At 39.2% G+C, this 15455-nt stretch overlaps 1 protein-coding gene across 1 annotated transcript; it reads right to left on the reverse strand.

The window, feature by feature from the left end:
* Positions 1–2326: 2326 nt before the first annotated feature.
* Positions 2327–14545, reverse strand: FUNDC1 (FUN14 domain containing 1). Its single transcript, XM_027448969.3, has 5 exons — positions 14387–14545; positions 12535–12691; positions 10609–10684; positions 4369–4497; positions 2327–2961 (listed from the first exon to the last, which is right to left on the reverse strand). The coding sequence occupies exons 1-5, from the start codon at positions 14415–14417 to the stop codon at positions 2884–2886; spliced, it is 471 nt and encodes a 156-aa protein (XP_027304770.1). The 5' UTR covers positions 14418–14545; the 3' UTR covers positions 2327–2883.
* Between the last annotated feature and the right edge of the window lie 910 nt (positions 14546–15455).

Genomic DNA, 15455 nt, shown 5'->3' on the forward strand with positions numbered 1-15455 from the left:
CCAGTTCTGCCTGCAGCTGGAGCACCCCCCAGAGCTAACCAGGACCCAAGGAACAGCTTCAAAGCACCCTGCAAACTGCAACCCCTATGTCAGCAACCATTCCTCAAGTCATTAAGGCATGAATTAAAGCCAATCCTCACACAACCAACCATGCTCACCTTCTCAGTGCTTTACTGAAAGGGTTGTTAGGCACTGGAACAGGCTGCCCAGGGAGGTGGTGGAGTCACCATCCCTGGAAGTCTTCAAAAGACGTTTAGATGTAGAACTTAGGGATATGGTTTAGTGGGGACTGTTAGCGTTAGGTCAGAGGTTGGACTCGATGATCTTGAGGTCTCTTCCAACCTAGAAATTCTGTGATTCTGTGATTCTCAGTTATACCACTGCTCCTTATTTTTCTCTCACACCACATTATGCTTCTTGTTCCAAAGCCTTTGAGAAAAAAATTAAAAAAAAACACTAGTAAAATATATATTTAGTTCGATCAGTTCTTTATTCATCATCATCGTACTGAGTATCCCAGATAACAGTAACAGGACAGCAGAACAACTTTCCCCTGCAGAAACCGGGCTTGCAGACTGCTATAAAAGTTGTTTTAAATTCTACTTTTAACTATGAAGCATATTTCTTGCTCACAGCAGCCCTTTTAGAAACGGCACTACATGATGTTCCCTTGAAGCTCTTTCAGAGTAGGCTCCTTTTTAGATGCAACTTTATGGGCTCACGTTATCGAGGTGCTCACTTCACTCCTGGAGACCTTCAGAACATCTGAGTTCACCTGTGTGCATGGGTGACTGGTAGCAGCTGGCTTTGGTAAATCTGATGACATGCCAAAAATCCATTAGCTTCCCCAGCAGAAAAGAACATAGTGGTTACCTTCTCAACATCCTTTAGATGAATACTAAGGAAAAGAAATTTTCATACAAAGTTTTATTCAATGTTTTTCTTTAATTCCAGATGACCCAACCTCTTCCTTGGCTTCCCATTTCCAATGAACTGCAACAATTGTTCTTACACAGCTTTACAAATTCACCTTTTTAGAAAAACCCAAAACCTTAGGATGATAACATGCAGTATGTTTTCCTTGTTGCCTTTTTTTTTAATTCAAGTTTTGATATCCAAAGTTCTAAATGGGTTTTAGCTTGACTAAACCTTTACTTAAACCTGGCAGGCATGCATGATGTGCTTCTTGACTTACCCCAGCCAGATGAAGTTCACCAACAACATGGTAGGGCCCCTGAAGTTCACACATGCCCTGATCTAACTATATACTGGGTTACGATGTCAAAGGCCTCTCACGTACAGTCCATCTGATGGAGGTTCATCATGTGTCCTGCTCATCAGGAGTTCACATTCAGCCATGGGATGCTGATGCATCATTCCTGCTGTTCAGGTGTGGGAACGAGAACCCAACAGAACCTGTATGAGGCAGGCTCGGTTTCACATTAACTTACGGGTAGAGAATTAAAGCAGGGAAAGGAGGGCAGAGCAAACATCCCATTTTCTTAGGTAAAAGGTTACACAAGTTTGAAAAACAGAAAAATGTACGAAGCATGCATTTGGATTCCCAGCTTCTTGAGAATAATTTCGTAAGAAATGACCAAAACCACCTTAAAAATCTGCTTCAGAATCAGCTGTAGATAGGCTGGAAAATTATATCTCCACTCTCCTTTAGGATCTGCCTCCTGCTTTGATTTGTCAAAGACAGAGGCAACAACCACATCCCACAGATGAAGCCTCATTTGCTTTCCCAGACATCAGAGGCAATAGGCACTCTTCCAATGAGCCTACTGAGGCCAAACTGTACCCTAGATTTTCCATAGCTGACGCCCTAGATAGAGAAAGCCAAATTAACAGTGAAAGTCAAATTAAGTGACAACTGTTTTTCTTTTTTGAAGTCTAAGTCAAGCAGAACATAGTGGCAATAGAGGTGAACATGGAAGTGAGCATTACCTCATGATTTCCAGCTAAAATGGACTACAAAAGAAGCCTTCAGTCGATCCAAGGTACATCATACTATCACGGCATCAAGCCATGCAAAGCATGAGCCCTTGCAAAGTGCTCAGGGAGAAGTCTCAGTGCTTCGTTTCACCATCTACTGAAGCCTGAGAGGGGCTCCATGGCTCACTGAGTGTAAAACAGCGATACTTGCCACAATTATCTGCGTAGTACAGTTTTATCAATGAATTTATGCATGTCTACACATCTGGGAAAAGTAAAATATACATTCGCTTAGCACACAAACTTGTGCGCACAAATATTTGTACCAGATGCCTGCAGGACATGAAAGTGAGACTTCTTCCCTATGTATATGAGGCCGGAGTCAAAGTCAATTTTCACTTTTAATGAGCTGATGATTCTTTGTTATTTAATACTCTGTAAAAAGGTATTACAGATTTATAGATTATTGCAGTGACTTCTAAAGAACACAGGCAGCCACGAGGCTGAAACTACAGTATCATGTACAGTACATAGTCATTAATACTATCTACTACTGCATGAAGAAAAATACTTTTAAAATTAACAGTATTTACTTGAAAACATAGAAATGGAGCTTCCTTTCTTACAGTATGCTTACATATCTATATTCCAAGAATAACATTTTAAAAATGCTAGATCTTGAAAGGTCATAGATAAAAAGAGTCATGATGAAGATGAACCAGTTTTGCCCAGAAATGCTATAATGAGCACACTGCGTTTTTTCAGCAAATTCTAGTTTTGCCAAGCTTCAAGAGGCAAAAGCCTAAAATGTGAAAGCTTCCAAATTTTCTATCTATTCCACTCGTCTTGCTCTGGAGGGCACGGTGACCCACACTGCTTTCTGACAGTGTGTCACCACAACTGTTCTTTGACACGAATGCCATCAGGAAGAGATGATTCAGGTCCTTACGATGCAAGGCCTAACAAAAAGCCTCCAACAAATCCACTGGAGACCACGATGTTCTGTTTGATAAATTCTGTTGACTGAGAAGAAAAAGAAGATGTGTAAAGAACTGAGTCAATCGTGCCTGACTATAACATTTAATACTCTTATCACAATTGCCTGGAAACAAGCACACTGGAATTGGGGAGGGGGTAGTAATCCATCTGAAAACCAACAAAGTTGGGTGCCAACTGCTGGCACCAACGGAGTGAAACCCATCTCTCTACTGTCTTTAATAATGGGTTTGCAAAACAGTCGGCATTTTGACTCAAAATTCAGAGGAATTGTCATAGTAATTCCATGTCAATACTACTATTTTGGATTAAAACCAATGTACAACTTTTGTATATAATATTTCATGAAATATTATCACAGAGTATAATACGTATCCAACACGCTATTTCATAAATCCTTTACTTTGAAAACTTGAAATTAGCTATTGGGACACAATTAGTAAAAATAAATAAATAAAGTAAGGTAATTTGAAAAAAGGAAAACAAAAAACTTCCTGTCCCATCCATTTCTGCAGCAGAACGGAGAAGGATAGGTTAAGCTATTTGGGGTAGAGAAGAAGGTAGAAAATCCTCTCTCGGCTTTCCACTTTAAATTCACATTAAAAGGTAAGGCAATTTTTAGCAACTTAACTATAATTCCATCAGGTTAAGTATAAGATGTCAGAACTCTTTATTACAAAGCACCAGTGTGGCTGCTGTAACACTGTTAGTCTGTAGTACATTCCCAGTCAGGATTCACAGTTGCACAAAAACTTATAGGGCCTACATAACATTTTAAAAGTGTGTTAAAACGTGCCAAACACGCCTTTTTTCAAAAGATAAAATGATAAAAAAGGTCTTCAAATGTCAGAACAAAATGGCCTCTGACACTGATCAGTGTAAGTCTTTTTAACACAGCACGTAACAGCGGCTGTAGACATGTTTTTCATGTGTAAAAATTAGATTTAAAAAATACACATATCTAGTTACAAAGTGGTTATTGCTTTTCTCCAGAAAGAGAGGTTTATCTTTCCTAATCAAGTTAATACTGTGATCAGCAGACTAACCTTTTTGGGTCTTTGAGCTACCATGTTTTAACCACAAACCCTCCCCTTTTTTCTAAAACCAAGCCATCAGCACATCAGCTCTCTTGATGGCCAAGAGGGTGCACAGACCAACTGGCAAAGCCCATGACAGTCCCTAGGCCACATCAAAGTTAATGCTTTTCCAACAACAAAAGCCCATGTGTGATCCTGCAAGAGTGAGCAAAACACCAAGTTAAATAACTTAATAACCGATAGCTTTTAATAAAGCATACAGCCAGGCTATTTCTGATGCCTACCCATTCTAATCAGACTCACGGTTCAGTTTTGCATGACGTTTCCAACTAAGCACTACGTAAGGTGGAAAGCAAGAAAAGGTGGCTGGTAGAAAAGTTTATCTGCTTAGACTTACCTCTTCGATTAGAGTATTGATTTCAGGTGCTGCCTTATTTGCACGCTTTTTTAACTGTTTTTTTGCTTTGTTTACATCTTTTTCAACTCTCTTCCAATCAACTTGTACGTATCCACTATGACTAGCAATCTAGGAAAATAAAGTAAATTTAGTACAGTTGAAGTTAACATTTTATGAGTCAAAGTGCAATATATTAGTGCCTACAAATTATCTTTTGTTTAAATGTTGTTTCTACGTATTACAGATACAGGAAAAGACATTGCTCCAATTACAACACTTATTCTGCGTCAAACACTATTTTCCCTGCAGTAACACTGATGTGAAATAAGAACAATGAATTGCAAAGTTCATTAGGCTCTTGGTAATTTTACCACTTTTCTACTGCTTAGTTATAAAAGTTTTAAAACATTTTTTTCCTTCAGAATTTACTGTAACTAATTGCAAGGGAAGAAAAGTACATTCACAGAATAACAATGAAAAAACTGCTCCATTTTAGCTCCTTTCAAAATTGTGGAATTCTGATTTGTGACTGGGCATTTGGGGCTAATAAGAATCACCCTTGGAAATACCAACAACTTTCATTCTATCTTATATCATTTAAACTATCCAACAAGAAGTATATGAAAACAGAATTCTCATAGCTTCTAGAAAAACCCAGTAAGTAGAAAAATAACATGGCTCATGTACAGCACAAGTACTGGGACGTATGCAAAATATTTTGGGTGACTGTTCCTACCAATTTCCACTCAAACTCACAAATGCTTAATTATCATTCATAAGATTGTTAGCACATTTAACCACTATCCCAACCCTTTCCCTTACTTCTCTAACTCAGATTTGATCCTGGAAAAAGGACGTTCATTTACTCAACAACATTGACAGTCCCACCAACTCACAAAAGAAATGCATATTTAAATGTTTGTAAGATAACAGACTAAAAAAAAAAAAGTAATTACTGTATACTCCAGGTAATAATTAAGGGAAAAAAACTCAGTCATAAAAAGAAGAAAATCAAAACTAAGGATTCCTGCTCATCTTAACTGCTATGACAAATACAGACAACTAGTTTTAAATGATTTATACCAAAACAAAAATGTTTGTGAAGAGTGAGATTTCTCAGATCCTTCTTAAAGTTGTGTTTGCCAATTTCACATAACTTACGTAAGTGCTTTCTATACAAATGGTATAACTTGTAAATAAAACTCACAGATAACGAAGTTCTGTGGAGTAGATATTTAAACACAGGATTTATTAGGTTTGGGATACAATAAATCCATTGACCTTGCCTGTCTAATGTAAACCATTTATGCAGACAGGTGCTGGTGTTAGGCAGGGATAAGTAATTAAGGACTGCCTGTACACTGTGAAGACATAAAACAACTTTTAAACTGTACTGGTTGCACATCCAGTCTCGGGATGACACGCCAAGAGAAAAACCAATTAGGCGTTGGGCTAATTTTCATTTTACGGAGTTAACATTACCACAAGAATTTCAAAGAGGCCTTAGTGTTGAACTGATGCCTTCTGACTCACAAACCTAAAAACTAAGTGTGGATTTAATATATTAAATCCAGCACAACAACAGAAATACAACTTTTAGGTAAGCAAATTCATTAATAAAATAGAAAGTGGACTCTAAGAGAAACGAGATTAAGACTAGTTCAATTAGCTCAGTTATCCTTACAGTACAGGCATGAGGCAGAAGTTTTTAATTAAGCTCTGTTTTTAATTAAGCTCCTAACCATAGAAGTTATACATTTTGCCCCGAACTTAGTAGCAGAGCTCTTAAGTTCTGCTTTCAAATTTTAGTATACAGCTATGAAATAAATAGACAATGTTTAGAATATGAAATGTATAATGGAGGAAAAAGATACCTTTTGTACTTCACTGCAGTGATAGTCAGAGCTTATGTCATATCTGCTTTGGCTGCAGTCCTACAAAATATATTGTCTAACCACAGAAAAAAATCCCACTGAAGTCTTATGCTGGTGAGACAGACTTCAATTTTTAAACCCTAATTAATCTTAAAAAAATATATATCTTAACTATTAGTTTATGGTCAACGTTCCTATAGTAAATTTATTTAAATGCAAATTCTGTAAATTCAGTAGCATTTTTAAAGCCAGTCCCTATGATAATGGAGATAAAACATTAATATGCCATTATCAATTATATCCATTATATATATTATATATATTAATACAATATATTATATATATTAATATAATTATATATAATATGTATATTAATGTCAGATACTTGTTCAAGATCTTCGAAATCTATAAAAAAAATGTTTTCTAAAAACGCAATTAAAAAATACATTAACGCATGATTAATAAAAATGCTTCCATCCTTCTCTACACTAACCAAAATGAGAAGGGAACCTAAAGGGAAGGCCTCATTTTGGGGGTGCTATTGGATAGGCACACAAGCACTTTGTTATTATGAAGCATCATTAAGGGTAATGAGCAAACGATGCACAAGAGCAAAAAAAAAATGCTGTCCCATCTTCCTGTATGCAAGATGGCAGTTGTAATTTCCTCAAAACCAGGCTTTCTCTCGTACTAAAAAGGCCTAACCAAGCCCAGAAACTGCACACAAGCTCCCCATGCTCAGCATAGAGAAGCAGTGTGAAGTTCTTAGTGTTTACTGGTATTTGCCTAGGCAGCAACCCTCTCTGCTCCTGACCAGGACAGACCTGACAAGGCTCTAACTTCAATATACAGAGATAAGGAGGGACTGAGAAATGATACAGTATTTTTTTTCTGTAAGAGCTGAGCTCCAGAGGCTGTATCTGCAGCCACCATCTACTGGCACAGCTCCCCTGTGACCATAAAACTCCTCCAGTTTACAAAAGCAGAAGAACGATGCCCCTCCACTTCATGTAAACACCTGCCAGAAGCAGGGCATTTCTTTATAAGGCAAACTTCCAGATACTGTTTGCTTTGGCTCTTCCACTGAATAGTCCCTCTAAATCTGCACGAATCATCTGTCAAGTGAGGTACCCAGTGCAAAACCAAATGCGACTCTCCCTCTGAACAAGTCCCTGCCCCAGAAGCGTGCTGCTCTCCCACCACTCCGCTGAGATCCCACAGCATCAGCGTGGCACTACCAGACCCCTGCACAACACACAGCTGAGGCTGTCTTAGGGTTTATCTTGCTTCTTGCATCGCTTTCTAAGCTCTTTCTCCAGGCAGAAGGTATTTTAATGAGGAGTTGAATTGAATCTATCAATGGCATGTTAATGGAACGAGGCAAAATTTATTACTGAAAGCACAAATAACTACACAAATACAGCATTTTATGATTAAATAGTAGTCAACACAAAATGGAAAAAGCCACAATTTATATGTTGACTGCAGAGCAAGAAGTAATGAGACCATTACTAAGGATACAGGAATTTAAAAACACCGAGAACAGGCACTCATTAAGAACAATTGTTTTAAGTAACTTATTACAGCAGAACCACACCAAGTTCACACTTCTTTGCTCTTCAGGATCTTACGAAGCTGTGCGCTATGTAACCTGTAAGTTTGACAAGGGAAATCCCTTAAGCTGATACCCGATAGGAGAAATTAATTGTATTTTTCTTGCTATAGAGCATGGGTATTGACCATATGAAGAATCACAACTCCTTCAATAAAAAATTGATCAAGTTAAGCTGTTGAAATATCCAGCACAGAGATGTGAGAACAGGTCTTAATTCTGAAGAACAATGCAGATTCCTTCATGTCATTTTTATTCTCCTTAGGCTACTTTTTATTTAATCTGCATTGAGACTGACATATTTATAGATCATTTACAGTAATTTGAAAGATCTTTTCACTTCTTGTACGAACTGACACTCCAAAATGTATTGCTTTCTGTTTCCTACTAGATTTCTTCAGATGAAGTCGTCATATGCTATAGAAAAAACGCACTTTTTAAATTCCAGGACTGAAGTGTTTCAGTGAATGGGCTTTATCCAAGAATCTCGCCTTCTGTAGTTCTTTGTCTTGTTTGAGCAGGTAATTACAACATCAATATTGCAATCAGGAGCTGGAATTAAATCTGCAATTTCAGAAAAATTTGCAGATAAAAATGAATTTTTTAGTCACGTGCTGAAACGTTCCTCTGCCCACACAGGGGAAGCGTTGAACATATATTCATAAGGAAATTAAAAACATAATGTGTGATCTTTAAATGAAAAAATTAAAGACTACAGAAATGTAATTACACTATAGAATTTATGACTCAGCTTTAAAAATGCAAAGCATTTTGAATTAAAATGAAAGACCGAGGCATTTACTTTATTCCCTTTCAAGAGAATCTGATCTTTCTTAATTAACGATATAGACAACTCAATCAAAATATGCAACTTGTTTTTCTTCTTAGATAATAATCCTTTTCAAATACACTCTAAATAAGATCAACTAAGAAATCAGACACACTATCACATGGCAAACGGATTTTACATATAGGAAAGCTCCCCAAACTTCATAGCTCAACAAGCAAAAATACCTGCATAAGTAACATGTTTTTAAGCAAGCTCTATTCTTCACTATTTATAGGTTTTAGTTTTAACTTTTTAGCTTTGTGTGGTAAGAAGCACTAATGGGGACTTCCAGGCAACGTTCTGCCTACTGCCCCTGGATTCCAGGCCTCTGTTTGGCAGGCTCGACAGCCAAATTTGGATAAAAATCGTCATTTAGTGAATTAAGACCAACACTACTCTAAATGAGAAGAGATTTTGGTCATGCTTAACTTAACTTTGGTCTGGTTAACTTAAAGACAAGTAGTTTAAAGATCCTATATATATATATATATAAAATGTAAAGATTTCAGTGTTCCCTCATCATCCAGAAATACACACTGTGGGCTAAAGTACTGCAGTGTTCTCAATTTGATTCATTTGGTGGCTTTGCACATTTTGCCAAAAATTTACATCTGGATGATTCTAAACCTTTTCTGATTCAATACATTTGTAAAATCCATCCCAAAGGTTAGGTACAAACCCAATAACCAGTGCTTTCCAGAAGATTTGAAGAGGTCAGCAATGTACCATGGTGAAGTGGAACAAAGAATAGTGCTATAAAGCTTCATGAGAAAAATACTTCATTTTGACTATTTACATTGTTGTTGATGCTTGCCTTTGAGTAATTCGGAGTAAGGTAGGTGTTATACTTGTTGAAAACAAGTTAAACCAAATAGTTTTGAAAAGCCTACATTCTCACATGTAACTGAACTACAGTGCTTATGTTTAACAACGGCCTTGGAGGCTTAAAAAAAAACAAAAAAAAAAAACAGCGGAGAGGATGATGGTTTCTCCCCCAGAAACCATCCAGGGCCATGTCGGCAATAATAAAAAGAAACTATCTTCATCCCTGTCTCAAAAAAGAAAAAAAAAAAAAACCACAGCCGGTGTATTATTTGAATGAACCTAAACAGCCACCAGTCTATTTCCTCTAGAGTAATTTGAAGAAAAAAAATAAAATAAACAAGCTCACAGATATTAAGACATGGGAAACACTAGCCAAGTAATTTTAATTCATTTACATCTCAGAAGGATATGTGAAATTCTCCTTTGCTTAAAGCCTTTTAATTTATTTGAAGGCATTTTGGAAATCTGTCCTCCTCTAACACAATACCTGATGAAAAATTTAAATAGCCATGCTAGATAACACCATTAAATTTTTTGTTAGAGTTGAAATCTGGTTGAACAGAGGAATGCAATGAAGCCATCAGAAGTCAGGAGAGCTTCAGAGGTTCAACAGATATAACTAGCAAAGACAGCATGGGGAGAAACGGGAAATGAGTGGCTTCATAATTGGACCAAAGCACATCTTCCAAGCAACTGCCAAAGCAGCCCATTTTTTTCAAAGCACTGATAAAAATTCTCAAACCTATTTAAAATAAACACAGCTTTAAATACCCTGATCTCTCTAATAAGTTTACTTGTAGTTCCTCTAAGCTGGCAATATGTATCACACACAGCATCTCAGTTTCTGCACAAAGGTTTCTTTTGGCTTATCGCAACTATTTCACAGGATAAAGAGTAGATTCCAATTTAGGACTGTTATTTTAGAGCTGTCTCTTTTACACGCAATATTCCACCTGAAATTAAGTTTCGGATTGATAACGCTAAAAAGATGAAGTAGATAAGAAGCCTTCCTAATTAAATTTTTAACCCAGCAGCTGAATTTTGCCTACAGTTTAAGTAAATAACATTTGCCAACTTATAAAGCATGAAATTCTACATACTTGAAGCAGAAGAAAGCCACCACCTACTGCAGTTGCTGCAAGCTTTCCGACTTTCTGGAACAAAAATCCCGCACACCTTAGGAGAACAAAACAAAAAACCCAGTCCAATGAAGTTGTCTGCTCAACAATGCCACACTCCAAAATTCCTGACTACAACTATTAAGCTGTTCATTTAACAAAAGCAAACGTATCATTTCACATTTCTTAAATCTTTAGATCAGAATATTTAACACAAACAACGGTTAATGAATAACGTCTAACACAAAACAACACGAGCAACGGCTGCTAGCCGATGACTGATGGCCCCTTTAAAGTAAGCTTCAGCTCTGCGGGCTCTGTCTATACATAAAAGCTGCATGCTGCTATTCAATGCAGCACTTTTAACAAAGCACAGGAGAGCAATACAAAAGTGCCATTAGAACTATTCCCAGATGGAAGGTTAATATATTACACTACCATTGATATTAGCTACATGACCTATAACTTAACTCTCAGGTAAAAAGAAGTTACATCCCTACAGCAAGTGCTAAAAGCTGGAGGGGAGAGGAGAACGAGGCAGGGAAGGACGCTCCTCTGGGACAGGGCCTTGGCCTGTTTTTAGGGGACCAAGGCGATTTAGGATCTTGGTCACAGTCTCCAAACGCTCCCACATCTACCACAGAACCACACAGATATCAGCATCACAGAACAACTGTGGCAGGAAGTCGTCTGGCCCAGACCATGCCCAGAACTGCACCATCGGACCTGAGTGCAACTGGAGTGCTCAGGGCCCTGCTGGGACGGGCGCAGGATGCTTCCCAGGCTGATGGTCCCAAAAATTTTCTTTGGACTCCTCCTCTGGAACTTAACCTGCCCCCTCACAGCCCAATGCATGTGTGTTGTTTTTTTACCCCTTGAATATGGGGGGTGAATTCCTATTGATATGCACAAATACACACACACACATGTACGTACATAGACACAGACACTGCAATACAGTTCCTACATCCTTCATAAGCCACTTCTTGGATGCCAGACCCCATTCACTATTCCCTACAGGTTTCTGAGTTGGTCTATTCACACCTAACTTCTAAAAGCTATTTTAAAGCTACAAAAGCAAATCAAAAATCAGATTGAAAGTTAAGGCTACACCCCCCAAAGCTGCACTAAGCCTGTAAATAACAATTTCATTTTTAGCCTCTTCCATGTTCCAAATCTCATACAATTTAATTTTAAAAGTTCCTACACTACTATAATGTTGCTTTTCACTGAAATTATTATTTATTTTTTTTTTAGAACACTGGAATAAACAAGGACTAGTCAAATACCTTGACACAGCTGCCCATTTTGTGACCACACTTTCCAATTTCTACCTATCACCACAGCATGGTTAGGCTAGAACAATTTATGGTATCTGCTCTCATGTTAACTGTAGAGACTGTTAAACTGTTCAAAATGGCTCCAGTTTAATTTAGAGAAACAAAGACGCCTCTATAAAATGGGGCTCTTAAAGATACATTCTGTCACACATTCATTTCTTAATTTCTTTTACCTATAAAAGGCATCTTAGCTATAATATCATAACTAGGCCTCTAAATCCCCGCTAGTAAGTTAATCTGATTTTCCATAGAAACAAAAATGACATGCAGTAATTTTCCATTTACTCCTTAGACTTTCAGAGTTCTGACATTTATTTCTTCAACTCCTTTTTGCAGTAACTGGTATGGGTTCCTTTAGGTAACTGGTGCATTTTACCAATATTACAAAATGACTTTAGGATGATGAGTCAGAGCAATGAGTTAAGAAATTGCTCACGCATGCATAATTTTGATCAACAATAAAGGAAACCCTATTAGAGAAAATAAACGTATCTGCTTCGTATAGCCTGGAAAAAGATCTAAGAACAGTAGAAGGTCTAGCGCAGTTATGAAAGCGACGTTCTCTCACCAGCCAGTCACTCCGCCCATCACAATCTGTGTGGCCACGGAATATTTTTCTACAATTGGTCCCGAATTGCGGCCAAACACACGATTCCACCAATGGTGACGCCTTGCATATTCTGTCAGATCCAGCACTTCATAGGAATCATCATCGCTTTCACGTTCTTAAAAAGAGCAAAGAAGAAAGTAAGTTATTTTCTGTTATGCAGTAAGCTAACAACCTATCAGAAACATCCACTATCAAAACCCCAAGCATTAGCAGAACTGTATTTGGCATTATCTGGCTAATACAATGGCTTATGATGCCATTTACGGGCTACCTGTGGTCCAGAGGTTCACAGAACGAAGGACTTTGTGATTTTATGCCACAATCTTAAAGAAGAGACTACAGAAAAGTTATTACCTATGAAATCCACACATGGCACAGAAAAACTGAACAGGAATCTCCTCTCTGTTCAAGTAGAGGAACTAAAAGGCCTTGGAGCTAGCATGCATCTGGTTTAACACAATAAAAAAAAAAAAAAAAAAAAAGGAAGTCTTCTCTGCCCCTCTCTGAGATGGGCTCTGGTTAACCTGTAGAGCAGCTTGCTGCAGGATGCTGAAGCTACCAAAAGCTGATGTGGACTCCAAATAACAACAGGGGAAAAAAAAGTACAGGAACAACAACAACAATCCACCAAAGGCTATCAGGAGGTCCAGAGCAGAAAATCCTCAGAAACATTCTGAGAAAGCATCGCTGCTTGCTTACCGTGTTATTCTTTCCTAGCTCACCCCGCAGCCGATGGCTTTCAGACACAACATGCTGGGCTTTCATCTGACATTGCGTGATTGCTTTTATGATCTTCAGCAACGTGAAACGCACCTAACTTAAGAGAAAGCCGATGCTTCTCTTTTAAGAATCCCTGGCTTTGTATTTTCTTCAGAGGGCAGGGCATTAGGTTAAGGTAATAAGGCAAGGACAGCCACGTCTGTTCCCATTCCACCACAGACAAAATAGATGAAGCCGGGACTTCAATTAAGTTCCATAATTTCAGCACAATTCTCTCAACGCTTTCAAACTGGGCCTTCTCCTACCACTCCAAATAAGGCATCCTGAATACCTAAATACCATCCTAAATACCGCTTACCCTCAAACATCAAAGGAAGAGGTGGCCTACTTTCAAAAAGGAGCGTTTTATAAGCACACCATATTTCAGTATACACACACGGAGGGTTAAAGTCCACTTCTGTTTAATATATTTAACCTATTTAGGGTAAGTTCAGCAGGGCTGGGGGGTCACTGCAGAGGAGAAAAGTTTCGTTATTGCCTACAATTGTAAGGAGTTGTGATGTAAATGTTCTGTTCGTATACACAATGTTGTGGGTTTTTTTTTAACCTCTTATTACGAGTGTGAGTGAAAAGCTAGAAAATAGATAGAATATGAAGAGAAAATGGAGAAAATAGTTAAGTAGGTATGATTTATCTCCCTTTATTATCACTTAAGTGATAGTAAATAACAAGGCCCATCACGATAAAGAGTTGCAGGTGAATACTCTCTTTAACTTTGAGGTATCAAAGGCAGTTTATCTTGTTTAAAAAGGGAACAAAGCACTCAGTCACAGCCTGTCAACTGTGTTAAGTTATAATTTATTTTAGGGGCAGAGGCACACCACAGCTCGCACACACGACGCGCTGCGAATAACAACATTTTACCGTTTATTTTTGACAAAACAACCAAACGAACGCCCTTCCTCGTGCGACAACGCTATGTTTGACACCCCCCCGTGCCTACCCAAACCTCCACCGCGGCGTTTTTGGGGTGTTTTTTGCCGAGCCCCGCTGCCGCCCGCCCGCCCCACGCGGCCGCTGGCTGACTGACCTGAGGCGCGGCGGGGCCTCCGCGCCGCCATCTTGGCTGCGGGTCACCACCGAGACGGGGCCGGGGCCGGGGCCGCTCTGCGCTGCCGGCGGCCGCCCCTCTCTATGGTCCGCCCGCCGCGCTCCGCCACGCCCCCTCCCCGCGGGGTGACGTCACGGGCCGCCGAGGCGGCTCGGGCTCCCGGAGGATTGTGGGGGATGTAGTTCCCGGGGAGGGCCGCCATTTTGGGGGTAGCCCCGCTGTAATGTGGGGCTTGGCTTCTCGGCAATCCGCACCCTGCCTCTCATCCCACATTTTAAAGGTCGGGAGAGGGCTCAGAGCCGTGGTACAGAGCCCGATGATCCCCTCCCAGGGTGGGAGACATCAAGCAGCACGGCGCAGATGGAGGCCTGGGTGCCTTGCCCAGTCACCGTGTGGCCAAAATGGTGCCACCCCCATGGCAGTGCCTCCTTCTGCTCCTTGCTACCTGCTGCTTGGGCAAGTTCCCCGTGGCGTGGCAGCATGGCAGAGCCCCTCCAGACAAAAAAGCGTCTGCCGCTTTGTCTGATAAATAACAGACACGTTATTTAGTGTGACAGACCAAAACCCCAGCTTGGTGTCGGTGCCTCGCATTACGAGGTTTCGAGCCATTGCATCCCACAAGCAGCATGCCCAGGAAGATTTAAGGCATCTCCAGTTGATTCCTGTGGCTCTGGCCCACTTAGATAATGGCATTTTTATTTTTTTTTCCCTCATGAAATGAAAATATACAAGACTTACTGCCTTGGCAGTATATACAAGATATACTGCCTTGGTGATTGATACGTCTAAAGTCATCCTATAAGTAGCCATCAGAAAGTCTCTGAATAATTCTTACTGTGGTTTGGAAATAAAATTGTGGCAATAGTCATTGCAACTGGCAACATGCAGCTTTAGCCTTCTGTACACAACTCACACTTCAAAAATTCTCATTGTATTGTCGTAGGTATTAGGCATCCCGTAAAAATTAATAACCAGAAAAGAAAACAAAACGCAACCCCCTTAAAAATTAAAGTAAATGTAAGCCAAGAAGCATTTACCAGAAGTGAAA

This window comes from Anas platyrhynchos, chromosome 1 (assembly GCF_047663525.1).
Source record: "Anas platyrhynchos isolate ZD024472 breed Pekin duck chromosome 1, IASCAAS_PekinDuck_T2T, whole genome shotgun sequence".
Classification (NCBI taxonomy): domain Eukaryota; kingdom Metazoa; phylum Chordata; class Aves; order Anseriformes; family Anatidae; genus Anas; species Anas platyrhynchos.

What these genes read in the sequence shown, in the direction of transcription:
- FUNDC1 (XM_027448969.3), bottom strand. Translation starts at nt 14,417, where the DNA reads ATGGCGGCGCGGAGGCCCCGCCGCGCCTCAG. An exon ending in GTGGCTTTCTTCTGCTTCAA is followed by an intron (nt 4,498 to 10,608) that starts GTATGTAGAATT and finishes TTATTTTCCTAG; the next exon opens with ATTGCTAGTCATAGTGGATA. An exon ending in TCAATACTCTAATCGAAGAG is followed by an intron (nt 2,962 to 4,368) that starts GTAAGTCTAAGC and finishes TTTTCTTCTCAG; the next exon opens with TCAACAGAATTTATCAAACA.